General features: G+C 34.2%; 1 protein-coding gene across 4 annotated transcripts in view; it reads left to right on the top strand.

Annotated features, from left to right (window-relative positions):
* Positions 1-16,213, top strand: part of LOC124426326 (storkhead-box protein 2) — an 85,620-nt gene that overhangs the window by 63,384 nt on the left and 6,023 nt on the right. For all 4 annotated transcript variants that reach the window (XM_046967883.1, XM_046967882.1, XM_046967885.1 and 1 more), the window contains one exon: positions 14,263-14,718. In XM_046967883.1, coding sequence (XP_046823839.1) covers positions 14,263-14,718 — 456 coding nt within the window. The remainder of the gene's footprint in view (positions 1-14,262; positions 14,719-16,213) is intronic.

Below are 16,213 nucleotides of genomic sequence, written 5' to 3'. Positions count from 1 at the left end.
AAAAAAAAAAAGCAAAACAAAACAGAAAACAAAAAACGAAAAGAAAGAGAAGAAGAAAAGAAGAAAAATTAAAGGAAATGATCGAAAAAGAAAGATATGAAAAATCGTTCAAAAATTGTACAATTGTAAATACACACATACACACACACTATACATACATATATATATATATATATATATATATATATATATATATATATATATATATATTTGATGAAGGATATAATCTGTAATCGTAAATGCGTGTTCGCTATAGAAACGAAACAGTATTAACGAATAATAATTTTTTTTACCGTTTATCGAAACACGACCAACGATCGTCGTCTATAATATATACGTTTATGCACTACAGTACTACGAGCGAACGTAATTATACCGGGTGTAAGTATCGCCTAGGCTATTTGTAGACGAGGAAAGGCGTGGTCATAGTCCTCAAGAATACTATAAAACGAACCGTTTGATTTTTAGCGCACTGGTAAAATCCATTAATGCCATATGTAGGCTAATGTCAAGAAAGCATGACAGATCGTAAATATAAGCGACGACGACGTGATTGATGACACATCGCCCACTATACTTTTAACGTCAAACCGACTCCGACCAATTTGACATGAATTGTTTTTTTCTTTTTTATTTAATTTCTTTTTTCTCAAGTCTTCTTTTTTATTCTTTTTTTTTTTTTATTTTTTTTTTTTTTTTTTTTTTTACGATACACTTGTTAAATACGATCGAATTGATTTACGTGTGTTGAATTATTACCACGTGCGTGAAAGTTCCTTTTTTTTTAATGTAAATATGTATTTGTTTATTCTGTAATAAAAAAAAAATATATATATATAACCAATAATATCCGACAATATTAAGACAATATTGAAAAAAAAAAAGAAAAAAGAACAGAAATATGTGACGAATAACATACATACGTGTACATATATATATATATATATATATATATATATATATATATATATTTTTCTAATCGAAGATTAGATAGATCAGATCAATCTCTGTCGATAAAGGCAACGCCAATTATGTTACACGAATCACGTTCAAATTTACGCTCGATTAATTTCCTTCGTCGAACGAATTATCACGACATTTCATCTTTGCTCCGTTGATCTCGAATCACTCGTATACAACGAAGTCTCGTACTATTCGAAGGATATTCGCAAGATGTTACGTGCAAACGCTTCCGCGTTACGTCTAACTATCGGACCTAATCTAAGAATTTATTGTCCTTTAGTTAGTGCTGGTTAGAAGAAAGAGGAGAAAAACCAAAAAAAAAAAAAAAAAACAAAAAAAAAACAAAAACAAAAAAAAAACTTAACGGAGACTTTTAACAGCTCTATTTATAATTCATAATGTGTAATCGAAGATTCACGAAGTGTAAAGTAAAGTAAAGTAATTTTATATATATACATATATATATATATATATATATATATATATATTTCTTCTTTTTTATTTTCTTTTTTTTTTTTTTTTCCTAGCAATTCCTAGCAAGGACACGCGATCAGAGTTCGGTTAACGTCTCAGAGAAATTACGACACACCCTGTGTTTGCCACACGTTCAGTGAGAATGTTGAATCGGCTATTAATATCGCCCACAAATCTGTCCTTTCTTTTTTACATTGGCTTCCCCGGTGATACCATGAGTGAGGATTAAATTGACCATAAATTTAGCAACTATCCGCGCTCGGACACGTTTCGTATACTATACAGGAAATCTCGATACAATTACAAATCAGAAATTCCACGTGTCTCGCCTACGGGATTGAACGCGTATCTCTTATTGCGTTGGTGCATATATACATATATCTTTTAAAGTTACGTAACGATGTCCTCTGGTCTTTCGTACTATGATTTAGTAAAGTCATTTTCAAATTTATCGATCTTATCTATTTGAAAACGTTTTACTTAATTTTCATTTTTTTTTCTCTCTCTTTTTTTTTTTATCTTCCCCTCCTCCCACCCACCCTAATAATATCAGCGTAACGTTCGGTGGACCGGGGCCGGGGGGCGGGGCGAGCTCGAAGAGAGTAAAAAAGAGAAAGGAGGAAAGAAAAAGATAAAAAACAAGAAAAAGGAAAAAAGAGAGAAAGAAAAAATAAAGAAAGATTTATAAACATTTTAAATCGTTAGATAATAATTCGAATGTCATTAGGTTTGAAAGATATGAAAATAATAATTATTCGTTTAAAACGTTGCAATATTTCTTGCCTAATATACGACAATAGGCACGATCGTGTTATAATCCAAGCGAGATAATAAAACTTATTGTTAGTTAAGATCGAACCACGTGATAGATCCTTAAACGATATTCATCTAAGGAACAATAATTTTTATCGGTCATTGCTACATCACGGAAAAAGCTCGTTAATTATCACTAAGAGTGAACGGTTTTCACGGCGTAGCCCATAGAGATCCCGAATGGATGCGGAATTTATTGACGTTTATCTTTTCTTACAAAAGGAACGATACCTTTTGCCGCGCAGACACGATTGCGCCATTATCGAAAGCAATCGATCGTGATTCGTTGTCCGCGATTCTGAAGTAACAAAAGAGTCCAAGATCTTTTAGACTCTCACAAAGTATCTTGCACATGCCAATGTAATTTATGATCGGATCAAAACTCATATAAATAAATAATTTAATTACGATTGAATGATCTTTTTATTTAATCAAAAGAACATATCGTATTGTTAGATATAAAATTGAATCTTTACGAAGTTAGAATTAAAAATAATCCTTCTTCTTCTTTTTCATCATCATCATCATCATCAACATCATCATCATCATCTTAGACAATTTGCTTTCGTTCGCGAAGACACGTGAAAAACAAGATGGTAGGTTTGGTTTAAAAAGGGGCGGGGGAGAAAAAAAAGAAAAAAAAAAATAAATAAACAAAGAAAAAAATAGGAGGAAAAAAGGGAAGGCTCACGTTGGAGATAGTAAAGGAATTTTTTAAAAATGTTTCTACGAAGAAAAAAAAAAAAGAGAAAAAGAAAAAAGAAAATAAAAGGAGAGACTTTCAGACGGGTAACTCCCTCTCTTTCGATATTCTGGTTTCTTTAAGAGAAAAAAAAAAAAAAATGAAAGAAAAAAAAAAAGAAAAAAAAATAAAAGAGTAAGAGGAGAGGAGATAACGACAGGTTTGGATCCGAACCGTCGGGAATACAAGAGACTGCATAAACAACGCATAGACATAAGCTACACATGGATCAGCTGGAACCACGTTGGGTTTTTACTATTTTTAAATTCCTACACTCCCTTTTTCTTTCTCTTTCTTTCTCTTTGTTTGTGTGTGTGTGTGTGTATTCGTAGAAATAACTTCTTGTAAAATCCAAACATATATATTTCTTCTAAGAACTATCCCATCCGTTAATCCATCGTCTAACGCGATACATAGAAACAATCAATCCAATTCTAATACTATCCCAAGAATGAGAAAGAGAAAACAAAGTTACGTGATGCTTCTTTCAAATTTGTTTGGAATATCGAAAGAGAGAGAAGACAAAAAAAAAATCAAAACAAATTAGAAGATCCCTTACGTGACGATCGTTACGTATGTATATATAATTTATATAATTTATATATGTATATATGTATATATATATATACATAAAGAGAATCGTCCTCTCTTCAGAGTCGAAAGGAGTCAACTGTGTTGGCGCGACCCGGATCCAATCGCCAAGAATTCTCCAAGAGAATCACGAATCCCATCAGTCGTCGTGACTGTCGGCACTCAAAAGGTTACTTACTTATCTACCTACCATATATACGAGATACGTCTCGAAATCTTATTTGCGTTTGACCGCGACGTACCACGCGATATTTTTTTTCTTTCTCCATTTTCACTTATTTATTTATAATTTATTTATTTTCATGTCTATTTATATTTTTCTTCGTATACGGGTGAAAGGTATACAAAAGAAAAGAAAAAGAAAAAGAAACAAAACAAAAAAAAAAAAACAAAAAAAAAAAACAAAAAAAGAATTATATATAAAAAAAGAAAAAAAGAAAAGATTACAGGAGGACCATCCATCGAGCGAAAAGGGAATAAAAGACTTTTGTAAAAGTAGAAAATCTCTATTTTGGATCGAATATTTAGATCTTTGTAACGACCTTGTCGAGATAATCAATCCTTGCCCCCCCCCCTTTTTCTCCTCCCCCCCTCTCTACCCTCTCTACGACGAGAATCTAAAGAATCACATTTTAAACATTATCTCATAATAGTATCTTTTATGATCGTAATCTCGGCCGATGAAAGTCAGGCGTTCGATCTAACTCCGTCGTAAATTCAATCGGTTCGACGATAACACTGATACTCTTGTACAAGTACTGTGTTCTTACGGTTTTAAAGCATTGGCAAACATAGAGGATATAAGCGTTACAAAAGGATCTACGGGCGTCTATCAGATATAGATAGATCTGTCACGGAAGTGGCTTTCGGGTTATAGAGAGGCAAACAACAACGAGAAACTGATCGAGACGCGACTACACGTCGTACTGTTGTCGTTCGTACCGTAGCCACAGCCACCGTCGTCGTTGCTATTGCTATGTTGCTGTTACTGTTGCCTTTGCTGTTACTCGTTGCTGGTTATTCGCATGGCATGCTCACCTAAGCTTAATTGACTTGTATACTTATGTAATTTATTTGCATATCGAATTAATGGACGTTGAATTAATGTACTTACATAATGGACGTATGAATACGTAGTCCACGTTTGTGTATATATATATGATTGCGTGTGTATATGTATATAGTAAATACGTAACGTTTCTTTTGAAATGGGACGCTACAAAACATTAGGGAAAAGAGAGAGAGAGAGAGAGAGAGAGAGAGAGAGAGAGCAATAACGGAGAACAATATTTTATATAATCTGAGTTTAATCATCAAATAGTCTTCGAGAATCGACCGTATATAAGATAAGAATCTTTTTAAAAGCGATTCATTTAATTTAGGAAATAATCGATCGAGAATTAAAAAAAAAAATATATATATATATATATATATACATTGACGGAAAAAAAAAGAAATTATTTGATCGATAAGAAACTATCAAATATGATACGTAATATAAAATTGATCGAACGATAATAATGATATAAAAAGAACGAACGAGTCGATAGTTCTTAATGATCGTAATAATTGTGCGATGTTAAAGGGAGAAACGAATAAAAAACAAAACAAAAGAAGAAAAAAAAACAGACGAAAAAGAAAAAATAAAAGAATTAGCCTAACACGAGTCATGGAGAAAACAGTAATTGGATCTCCAATGAAAACTTGTGCCCGATTCTATACGAAATATTATTCGTTTACAGGATTAAAAATTGCACGAGGTGCAATCATGTTTTTTTCCTTTCTCAAAAGACCATACAAGTTTTTGAAGCAAAAGAAAAGATCAAAAAAAGATATATATATATATAAAAAGAAAAACAAGAAAAACAAGAAAGAAAGAAATGCAAAAAAAAAAAAAAAAAGAAAGAAAGAAAGAAAAAAGAGAGAAAAAGAAGAAGAAAAAAAAATGAGAATGTCGACACGTGCTCTTAGATATAATTGACTCGTGTTCCTTGCACACAATATATTTGCATTCCATGCGAGACTAACAAAACGGCCGACTGTTAAACTCCAACAGGCTATTGATCGCCGACAGGAATACATAAATCCAATAGGCAACGAGCAAGAAACCTGGTCCGGCATTGCATCGGTCCTACCAACCAAGGTGCTACCAACCACACCTTGTCCGAAGGGAATCGCATCTAGGCGTGCCGTTAAGTGGCGATCCTCGTCCGATTCCGCGAGTTCGTTCTTACGGGCTACATTTTTCTTTCTTTCTATTTTTTATTTTTATTTATTTATTTTTTTTTTTTTTTTATTTCTTTTTTATTTATTTATCTTTTTTTTTCCCCCACTTCCATTCCTTTCTCTCCTCATCTCGATCACGCCATATACGTACGTGTATATATATATACATATATATATATATATTCTATATAAATATTTCCATACTTTCCGATAGAATCGAGAAAACCTTATAGGATATAACTGGTAGCTCTAAAGGATCCTCGTTTTCTTTCATAATATTATACTATAATATGTATACGTATATATGTATGTATATGTACGTGTACATTGTACGCGCGTATCCAAGTTACATATGGTACGTATTATACATACATATATAAATAATCGTTTACTTAGAAAACATTGCAAGTATACTTTCTCTTGTTTCGATCGATTCAACGACGTTTAGTTTTCTTTTCGACCTAGAGAAACTGGATGATGAGTGTACGTAATTTGGAAGAAACAAAAAAGAAAAATCAAGAAAGGAAAAGAAAATCAAGAAAGATAAATAAATAAATAAATAAATAAATAAATAAATAAATAAATATCAGGAAAAGAAAAAGATGGGGATATATACATATATGCAAATTGAAAAGTGTTGGAAGTAAATACTTTCTCTTGTTTCGATATATCGTCAAAAAGAAAGAGAGAGAGAGAGAGAGAGAGAGAGAGAAAAAGAAAGAGAGAGATAAGTTTAATTCAGGAAAATGCGAATTAAGAGGAAAAAAATTTATGCATACATATGTATGTATATACATATAAATAATAATGTAATAACTACGGAAAGAAAGTAGGAAAAGCGATATAAGGAAAATGATGATCGGAGTAATAAAATACAGAGAGAGAGAGAGAGAGAGAGAGAGAGAGAGAGAGAGAGAGAGAGAGAGAGAGAGATAAAAAGAGATAGATAGAAGGGAAAGGAGGGCGGATGCCTGAGGGTCCGGAATCGCATCTCTTGGATTTGCATAGAACAGCGTCGCCGCAGATCATGCGAAGAATGAGTTAGAGAGAGAGAGAGAGAGAGAGGGACAGAGAGAAAGAGAGAGAGAGGAGGGCAAGAACTCAAAGGTCACCTTGTTACGAAGTGATTCCTTGCAAGTGGTCTTTGCTGTTTCCCATGAGGCTGATCCATAAAGCGGCGGAGGTCGGCTGGCTGACACGATGGATCACAGCGATAAGAATATATGCGGCATGTTTTGCAACGTGTTCCAGCATACCGGAAGAAGTGGACTGCGCGTGCGCTCTTGGAAGAACTATTTACAGTGTATTCACAATCATTCTCTCTCGTTTTCTCTTGGATACCATCGCAACCAGCTGTCTTTGTCTTCTCGTCGTAATATTTCCATTCTTTCTCTTTCTCTCTCTCTCTCTCTCTCTCTCTCTCTCTCTCTCTCTCTCTCTGTCTCTCTTTCTTTCTCTGTCTGTCTGTTTGTCCTTTTCTCAAAGCAATATATTCGTCGATATATTAGCGTGGGCGAATCGAGTCGAACACCGACCTCACCTTACTTCGACTTGAAACTCGAGCGAGTCTTTCAGGACGTGGGCTGTGTTGCTCTTTCATCGTCCTATGTATTATATTATTCTAACAAAGACTTCGTGGAATGATAGAAAGGTGCCAGGATTGCGCTAATAATAAACCTCTTGCCTGTTCGCCACCATACGATATGACGGCAGGTGCATATATATATATATATATATATATATATATATATATATGTATGTAGCGTATTGTAAGTATTACATATGTATCTCGTTTATCTGCGATATCAACAAAACTATTCTAAAGTAATTAATTTTCAAAAGGCAAAAATATCTAAAAACGAAAAATTTCAATATCTTTTCAAAGATAATCGAAATATCTTCTTACGAATATAATATACTATCATATATATATATATATAAACTAATTAACTCACGAACTTTATGAAAATATAATATAAACAATATTTTTACCTCGAAACGATTAGTAATTAAAATTTCCAATGATTACGCATAAATCGTATTATAAGGACGATTGAAAGACGCGAAACGTATTGAAAGATGAAAAACATTAACATTATTATAACCTTATTCTGTATTTCTACGTGCTCTCGTCGTATTATACGACGTTGAACGATCTCGATTCGCGCTTATAGGGTCAAAGGTGTTCATAATATCCGTGTCAGCTCCCTTATAAGATACGCCCAACTGGCAATTTGAAATACGTCCTATTTCATCGTGATTCTCACGATGTTACCCACGCCCTAGAAATCGACGCAACTACTTACGACGCCAAAGACGTGAGTTTCACGATTACTCTTCCGCTTGCCGCTTTCCTCCTAAGTGTATCCATATCGATAACGATGATTTTCCCCTACCTTTAATCCGACCCCCACCCCCTTATCCACTCACTCTCTCTTTCTCTCTCTCTCTCTCTTTTTATCTCTCTCCATATCTATCTCTGTTGAAAATTGTGCAACCATATCGTACATCGTTTCTACTTTCCTTCGTGATCCCCATTTGCGACAAGTCCTTCACTTCTCTCCCTAAAAATCCTATAACGAACCACTACCATCACGAACCTTTCTTTTCCTTTCTTTTCTTTCTTTTTTTCTTTTCTTTTCTTTTCTTCCTCTTTCCATCTCCCTCTACTCGTTTCTTCCCCACCATCGTTGATCCTCTCTTTCAAAAAGGGATATAAGAGATCTTGTTATAAACGAGATCGAAACTCGCTTCTCCCACGCAACGATTACCAAGACTTTTGCCTACATATGCTAGTTTATCTATCTGTACTACCTTATTCTCGAAGGTATGTACATATGTATAGTATACTATATATATATATATATATATATATATATATATATATATATATAGTATTGCCGACGTTAACATTTACTTTTGATATAAATTTCATTCGAAGAAAGTTTTACGTAGGTATTATCGTAGGATTGTCGGTTCCAATCGTTATATTCTACGATTTAGCGAGAGGATTTTAGTTTCATATTTTCTCTCTCTCTCTCTCTCTCTCTTTTTTTTTTTCTTTCACTCTCTCAGAATCCGTCCAACTGTTCAGACATATATCTCTGTTCTATTTTTAAGAAACTTCGAACGATAGTAAATGATTTATTATACAACGTAAAGGACAAGATGAATAATATCGATCGATCTTTATTTCATGTTTCCTTTTTTTCTTCTTTTGTTTTTTTTTCTTTTCTTTTTTTTTTATCAAACCTATTTATCTCATTTAAAGGTTAAAGCTTTTAACAAACGTTTTATCACGTATTTGTATTTCTTTGAAATATTTTGTTATATTGCGTTAAGGGGACGATCGTATTTAAGAACGTCACAAGAAGAGTTTTACATTCGTATTAAATCCCACGATGTCCGTTATGTCTTTGAATATAAAAGCAAACAGACAGAGAGAGAGAGAGAGAGAGAGAGGGAGGGAGGGAGGGAGGGAGAAGCAAGATTCCCTTTCGAAGTGAAATATAGTCCGGTTGAGATAAGTTAAATTGAATCGTATTTTCGCTAGACACCATGCGTCGTCCATGAACGTAAAACAGTATAGTATACTAGTATATAATAGTAATAGTAGTAGTAATAGTAGTAGTAGTAGTAGTAGTAGTAGTAGTAGTACTAGTAGTAGGTAAGTACGAGTACGTAGCGTTGATGAGTGAGCGGTAAAGTCGATCGTTCGTGATGCCTGTTGCTTATTCATTGCGGCATTACTTTCGTGTACCATATTTTATGTTGCGCAGACAAGTTCCCTCCCTCCCCTCCCCACCCCTCTCTCTATCTTTTCTCCTCCCTTTTCAGCTCCCTGTCTGTACTTCTTCTTCTCGCGGAGGATTACAAGGTTTCGGTCGTAAGTTAACGGCAAGATAAGGGCCAACTCGAGAAGGGCGTAGAGATAAGTTAAACGTAAAGCCAAAGAGACAGAGAGAGAGAGAGAGAGAGAGAGAGAGAGAGAGAGAGGAGGGAGAAAGAGCGAGAAAAGGGAGAGGGAACTTCGAGGCTACAGAACGTCGTTGCTATGTGCACCTGTCCACTGTGATCCCGACCTCCCTCGACATGTCTTAGTTGGCTCCCTTAAAAGGTTCGCGTGGGTGAGTCGCATAGTTACGCACGTGACTCCCTCCAAGTAAAAAGGAAAAGAGAGAGAGAGAGAGAGAGAGAGAGGGAATGAGAGAGAAAGAGGGAATGGAGTGGGGTAAGGTGAAGGAGAAAAAGAAAGAGTGAGCTCAAAGGAATTCCAGGGGACTGGGCAACTGGATCTTTCCACGAAGGGAAGATGCATATGCATGGTCGATGCAAGGGAACGTGAGAAATATTCGTGCCACGTACTACTTCGTGAACTCGACGCTAAATTCTGAGCATTCTTTTATTTATTATTCTAAACCGATCGACTATTTAAATCGACCTTTTACTCTTCCAAATGTGATCATGATCTCATCGATCGAGGTTAATAATATTGAGATAGATGGGAAACCGATCGGAGACTAAAAGGGTATTATATTTGAATAATTTTATATTACGTCGTGACAAATTTTTTATTCAACATTTACGCGATTTATTCGATATTACAAATTATTATTTCGTATTTTATTATTTAGGACGTTATCTCGTATATTAAGATATTTTTGTTTACATGCGATGGTATACCTTATGACAAAAGTTTTATTTATATTTTTTTTCTTTTTCTTAACTTTTTATACGCAGTATATTTTATACTATGAAATTTTATTTATATATAATGTCTCTCTCTCTCTCTCTCTCCCTCTCTCTCTCTCTCTCTCTCTCTCTCTCTCTCTCTCTCTCCCTCTCTCTCTCTCTCTCTCTCTCTCTCTCTCTCTCTCTCTCTCTTCTTTTCTCTTTATGTGCAGTATGTTCTATGTGAAAAAAATTGTATTTATTATTTTTTATCTCACATGCAATATATTTTATCATTCGATTAAATAACATTATATTCAATATATTTTCTTATTAAAAATACCAATACTATTATCATAATAATAAAAATATATTCTATCTTCTTATTAGACAAAGCCTAACGAAATAAATCGAGAAGTATAATCGATATCGTTTCGTTTAATAAAAGAAATAAAAAATAAATAAATAAATAAATAAATAAAAAGAAAAGGAACGAAGAAAGAACACAAACGTCGCACTCGACGGCTTTCGATCGCACTCTTTGAACTCGTTAGCGAACCAGTTACTCTGCTGGTTACCCAGTTACGTCGTTACGCTTGTTACTCATCCAAAGAGATCCGATAGAAATCCATCGGTGATGTTGCAAGAACTTCTTCCTTGAGTAAATCTTATACTTTTACGCATACCATTCGAAAAATATTCATTCGTTGACATAGATCTTAAAGAAATGAATCTAAATATATGAAAAAAATTTATATTTCTTTTCGCACTGTAAAAAATTAATATATCTAATAATAATATTAATAATCAATCTATACATATATATATATATATGTATAATTAATAATAACGAGCTCGTATTTACACAATAATAATAATAATAATAATAATAATAATAATAATAAAAATAATAATAATAATGAACTCTCGTTCTCAATAAAAATAATAATAAAAATAATTAATAACAATGAGCTCAGATATTTAATAATAAAAAAATTTCCCGTAGAAATCTTACGAGATGGTATTATTAAAAATTAAAAAAAATTTTCACGGAAAAAGTGACTACAATATAACGCAATATATATGACATCCTCACGAACCCTTCGTAATCCGCATATGGTTGACGAAGGGTAAGGGTGAAACTGATTAAAATGCATTACGAGAACGAGCGAGCTCATAGGGCGAGGGCAATATGATGGGAGAATTTTAAGATAGTTCTACCGTATCACTGTCAGCCAGATAATAAAAATAAAAATAATAATAATAATAATAACAATAATAAAAATAATATAATATAAAACAGATATAAGGACGATATGTATATATATATATATATATATATACACATATATAGAAACGGTCATTAAACGTGCTATGATTCAAAATACATTCTTACGAAAGAAATCCACGTGCCATCTGTCCGGACTTGTTAATAACCATGGCCGGTTGGTATCATCGTAATGAAAAACGCAATATCACGTTGTATGTAATAAATATCATATACATACATATCACACAGGGTCGTTCGTGCCATTAATCATGAATATTTAGCATCTACACAAAGGGACAATAGCGTTAACCGTGAAAGCTTTAACGTAAGAAGTATCGCAGTATTTCATTGAAGTCATTTTTCATCCCATCTTTTTCATTGATTCTCTCTCTCTCTCTCTCTCTCTCTCTCTCTCTCTCACTCTTTTTTTCTTTTTTCTTTTTTACTTCCTTGTAATTTATAAAAAGAATAAAGAGACACGCTTATCAACGAATGTGTAAAGTATTTGAGTAGTCATAGACGGAGATACCTTGAAAATATTCATCTAATAAGATAAAGAAGTAGATGGAGAAAGGACAGAGGGGAAAAACGAAAAAAAAAAACAAAAAAAAAAAACAAAAAGAAACAAAAAAAAATAGAAAAAAATTTAAGAGAAAAAATTGTAAATTTTCGTCTCGTTCGTCGCGGCGACGACATTCGATTCGAAATCGTTTATATATATATATATATATATATATATATATATATATATATATATACACATCGGGTTTCTTTCAAGAGACATTAGATATTCCAATCACGATTATATTGTTACCACGTGAATTTCGAAGCCTTCGAGAATTGCGAACTTGGAATAATCCGTGTACGGTCTTTGTGGACGTGCACCAAATGTACGAAAGTACGGGAAACGAAGCATAGAAAAAAAAAAAAAGAGAAAGACGGGAATAGAAGGTCAGAGAGAGAAAGAGAGAAGGGAAAAACGTGACTAGAAAAATAAAAAGAACTTTACTCTCTTTTTTTTTTTCTTTTTTTTTCGTTCAAGATATCCGATATATATATATATATATATATATAGATCGAATCCAACGCTTGAGTTCTAAATAAATTGCAACTAGGAAATCAAGATGGCTGCCGCCGATTCGACTGGATCTTTACGAAGCATTGTGTTAAAATCACAATCGACTCGTAAAGATGAAATTCGCTATAGAAAATTGGATCTACATCGATCGTTAAATCTATCGATCGTTAAAACCTAAATGTAGTAGTCCCCAAGGCTGTTGGGTACACATTTTCAATGAATGGCAATTGCTTACGTACATGGACATTGACTTATGTTATATTCTATGATAGCTATAACGTTTGTTGAAACACAATGTGTGGCGTATTTGGAGTTAATAAGGTATGATCGAAAGGAGGCGCCGAGTTTGGCTTCGGCGAAGTATTATATCGATAAAGATCGATATCGATACCGATATCGATATCGTTGTTGTCGTCGTCTTCGTAGTCGTCGTAGTCGTCGTAGTCGTCGTTGTTGTTGTCGTCGAGAGAACAAGATTTATCCGTTTGATTTCCTTCGGTGATAAATTTTCAAACACCCTCCCTTTTCTACGGAGCTTTACTTTCGATCGCTTTTAACTCTAAACCATATAACACTTTCGATATCGTGTAAATAAAGTTTCTAACGAAACCCAAGAGAAAATGTAACTCGTCCGGTTTGTAAACCCCCTCCCACCTCACCTGACCTTCTATAAGTAATAATATAAATCGATCGAGAATAGATCGTTGTTATAAAGTATAATACTGTTTTAATATGTCCGGAGATAAGAGAGCTTATGGTGATAGATAAAAGGACACGCGTCCACGTAAACACGTGGACCCCCTAATGAAATGCTTTGTATCTAGCAAGTCGACGGACATAGAAGAGGAAATTCGAACCGTCTCGATTCGAGTTAGAAAGGCCACCTTCTCGAGTATCGCAAGATGTAAACTAACGCTATAGCGTCGACACCATAGCCATAACATATCGGATTAACAATCAGATACATCTTGGTACGTACGTACGTACGTACATTCATATATTTTAATGCAACGGACAATACGAGAAACGTTTGGTTAATTCGAACGTACATAAATAAATAAATATATACATGCGTGCGTATCTATGTATGCACGTATATCGATTTAAGAAGGATAAAGTAAGATCAAGAAGAAAATATATATTGATCTTACTAGATTTTACTTACTATTATTATCAAATAAGATCTAAACATAAATATAGATATTATTTTATATTTAGATGAATATAATGTATAGTTTAATATACATAATATAAATAATAAAAATCTAATATAATATAAATCTATATATATATATATATATATATAATAAATTTATATAATTTTTTACGTCTTACTGCATTAATATCTTACTATATTTATTATATTTATTAATCTATAATAGTAATATATATATATGTACATTAATGTAATCTATTTTCTCGTATGTTAAACAGGTGACATTGAGGATTGCTTAGTAGCGCCTGTCTCTCAAGGACAATTCACACCACTTCCTGAAGCCCTTTGTTGGGCTATACTAGAATTGACGTCACAGAGGCAAGCAGCGACATTGGATACCCTTAGGTCGGCACTCAGGAACGCATTTCCGGCAATGCAAAGACCTAGCCGAGAACTCGTATACGATGCTCTGGCTAAGTTGATGCAAGAACGAAAGATCTACCATACGTCTCAGGGATATTTCGTTGTAACACCGGAAACGAGAAGACTCAGGCGCGATTCCGGGAGTTCTAGACGTTGTTCAAGAGAGGTCAATGGCACCAGAGGCCAGGGTGGTATGCTTATGAGTAACGACGAAGCTATGGCACTGGTTCATGGAGAAATGTTGACCCTTAGAGACGGTGACGTTACGCATCAGGCGGTACAGACCAATCTGGCGGACGTTATCTGCGGAGGTACGTTACTTAGATACATTAACCGTGTCTTACTATCTATTTAAATTATTCCTTCTTAAGAATTTCATCTCGTGATTATCTAACAATTTATGTTGAAAAAAAAAAAAGAAAGAAAGGAAAAAGAAAAGAAAAGAACGATTGATATATAAATCTATCTACACGGGGAAGCTATCACGGTGAATAACGTGAATAACGACGTAACGATCGAATGGAGAAAGCTAAAAAAGAAGAAAGAAAAATGTAAAAGGAAAAAAAGAAACAAAAAGAAAAAGACATAAGAATTCTAACCTATAACCGAAGAGAAACGCAAGACGATCCTAAATATACACTTTGACAGTACTTCGCAAGGTTTATTTCTCTCTCTCTCTCTCTCTCTCTCTCTCTCTCTCTCTCTCTCTCTCTCTCTCTTTGCGCTTTCACGTTATATCGTTAACACACCAGGCTTAGAATCGGTAGAACTTAACAGCTGTAGCTGCTGTTACTGTCGTTGCTATTGCTGTTGCCGTTTCTGTTGCTGTTGCTGAGGACAACGACGAGCATGGCATGGCAAACGTATTAACAGAGGTAAAGAAGAACGTTCCTACTACGAAATATACGTTCAAGTTCGAGCTCGTTTTCGTCGTCCTCTTCTCTCTCATGAAAGGATCCACAGGAAACGGAGTGCTCGTAAACTCGAGGAACTCGCTTAAACCGGTCGATCCGGGCAAACTCGTTCGGCACGTGTTCGGGAATCATTCTGAGTGTCCAGAAGAAGCTCCCTACTTGCCTGCTTGGTTGCCTGGCCTGGCCTGGCAGCCTTAACGTTTCAGATCTTTTTCTTTCATCTTACTGGACGCGAGACGAACGCGTTATGTTGCAGTTGTCCTTGGTAGTCGTTCAAGTCTTCTCGCAAATTCTATCGAAAAATGAGACCTATCTGTTTCTTCGCCATTCCCATTGGACTCCCCGAAAAATTCTTAACCTTTTTCATATATATACAGTAAATATGTATACGTATCAGAAAATATATCATGTAAACGTATTTACTCTTGTTATAAGAATATTATAATCGTATCAGTATTGAAACGTGTACCCCCTTTTCTTTCTCCTCCTCCTCCCCCCCTACCATCCCGTCAGAAATTTTCCAAAGATTGCAATAAAATAATCGATTCGATAATTAACACAAGTAACGTTAATTATTTTCTCTATGAAATCTTTACATCTCATCCATTAAATACAACGTAGCGAAAGCACTTTCGTGATTTAATATATGTGACACATGCGTATGTGTGTATGTATGTATAGATATATGTAATATATAAGTGAGAAATAATTGAGTCGAGTTAGTCCAAGAACGATTAAATCGGTGATTGTAAATTTGGACGATTCTTCTATTATAATATAAGAGAGTCCGAGCGAGACTAAGCGGAAACTAATTGGTATTAGATGTCGTATTATTTTTGCCTTTTATATGCCTTTAAGGAACGTATGGAGGACGGAGAAACAAATATCGTGG

This window comes from Vespa crabro, chromosome 8 (genome assembly GCF_910589235.1).
Source record: "Vespa crabro chromosome 8, iyVesCrab1.2, whole genome shotgun sequence".
NCBI lineage: Eukaryota > Metazoa > Arthropoda > Insecta > Hymenoptera > Vespidae > Vespa > Vespa crabro.
Note: the sequence above shows the minus strand (reverse complement) of the source record. Positions and strands in the feature narration are given on the sequence as shown.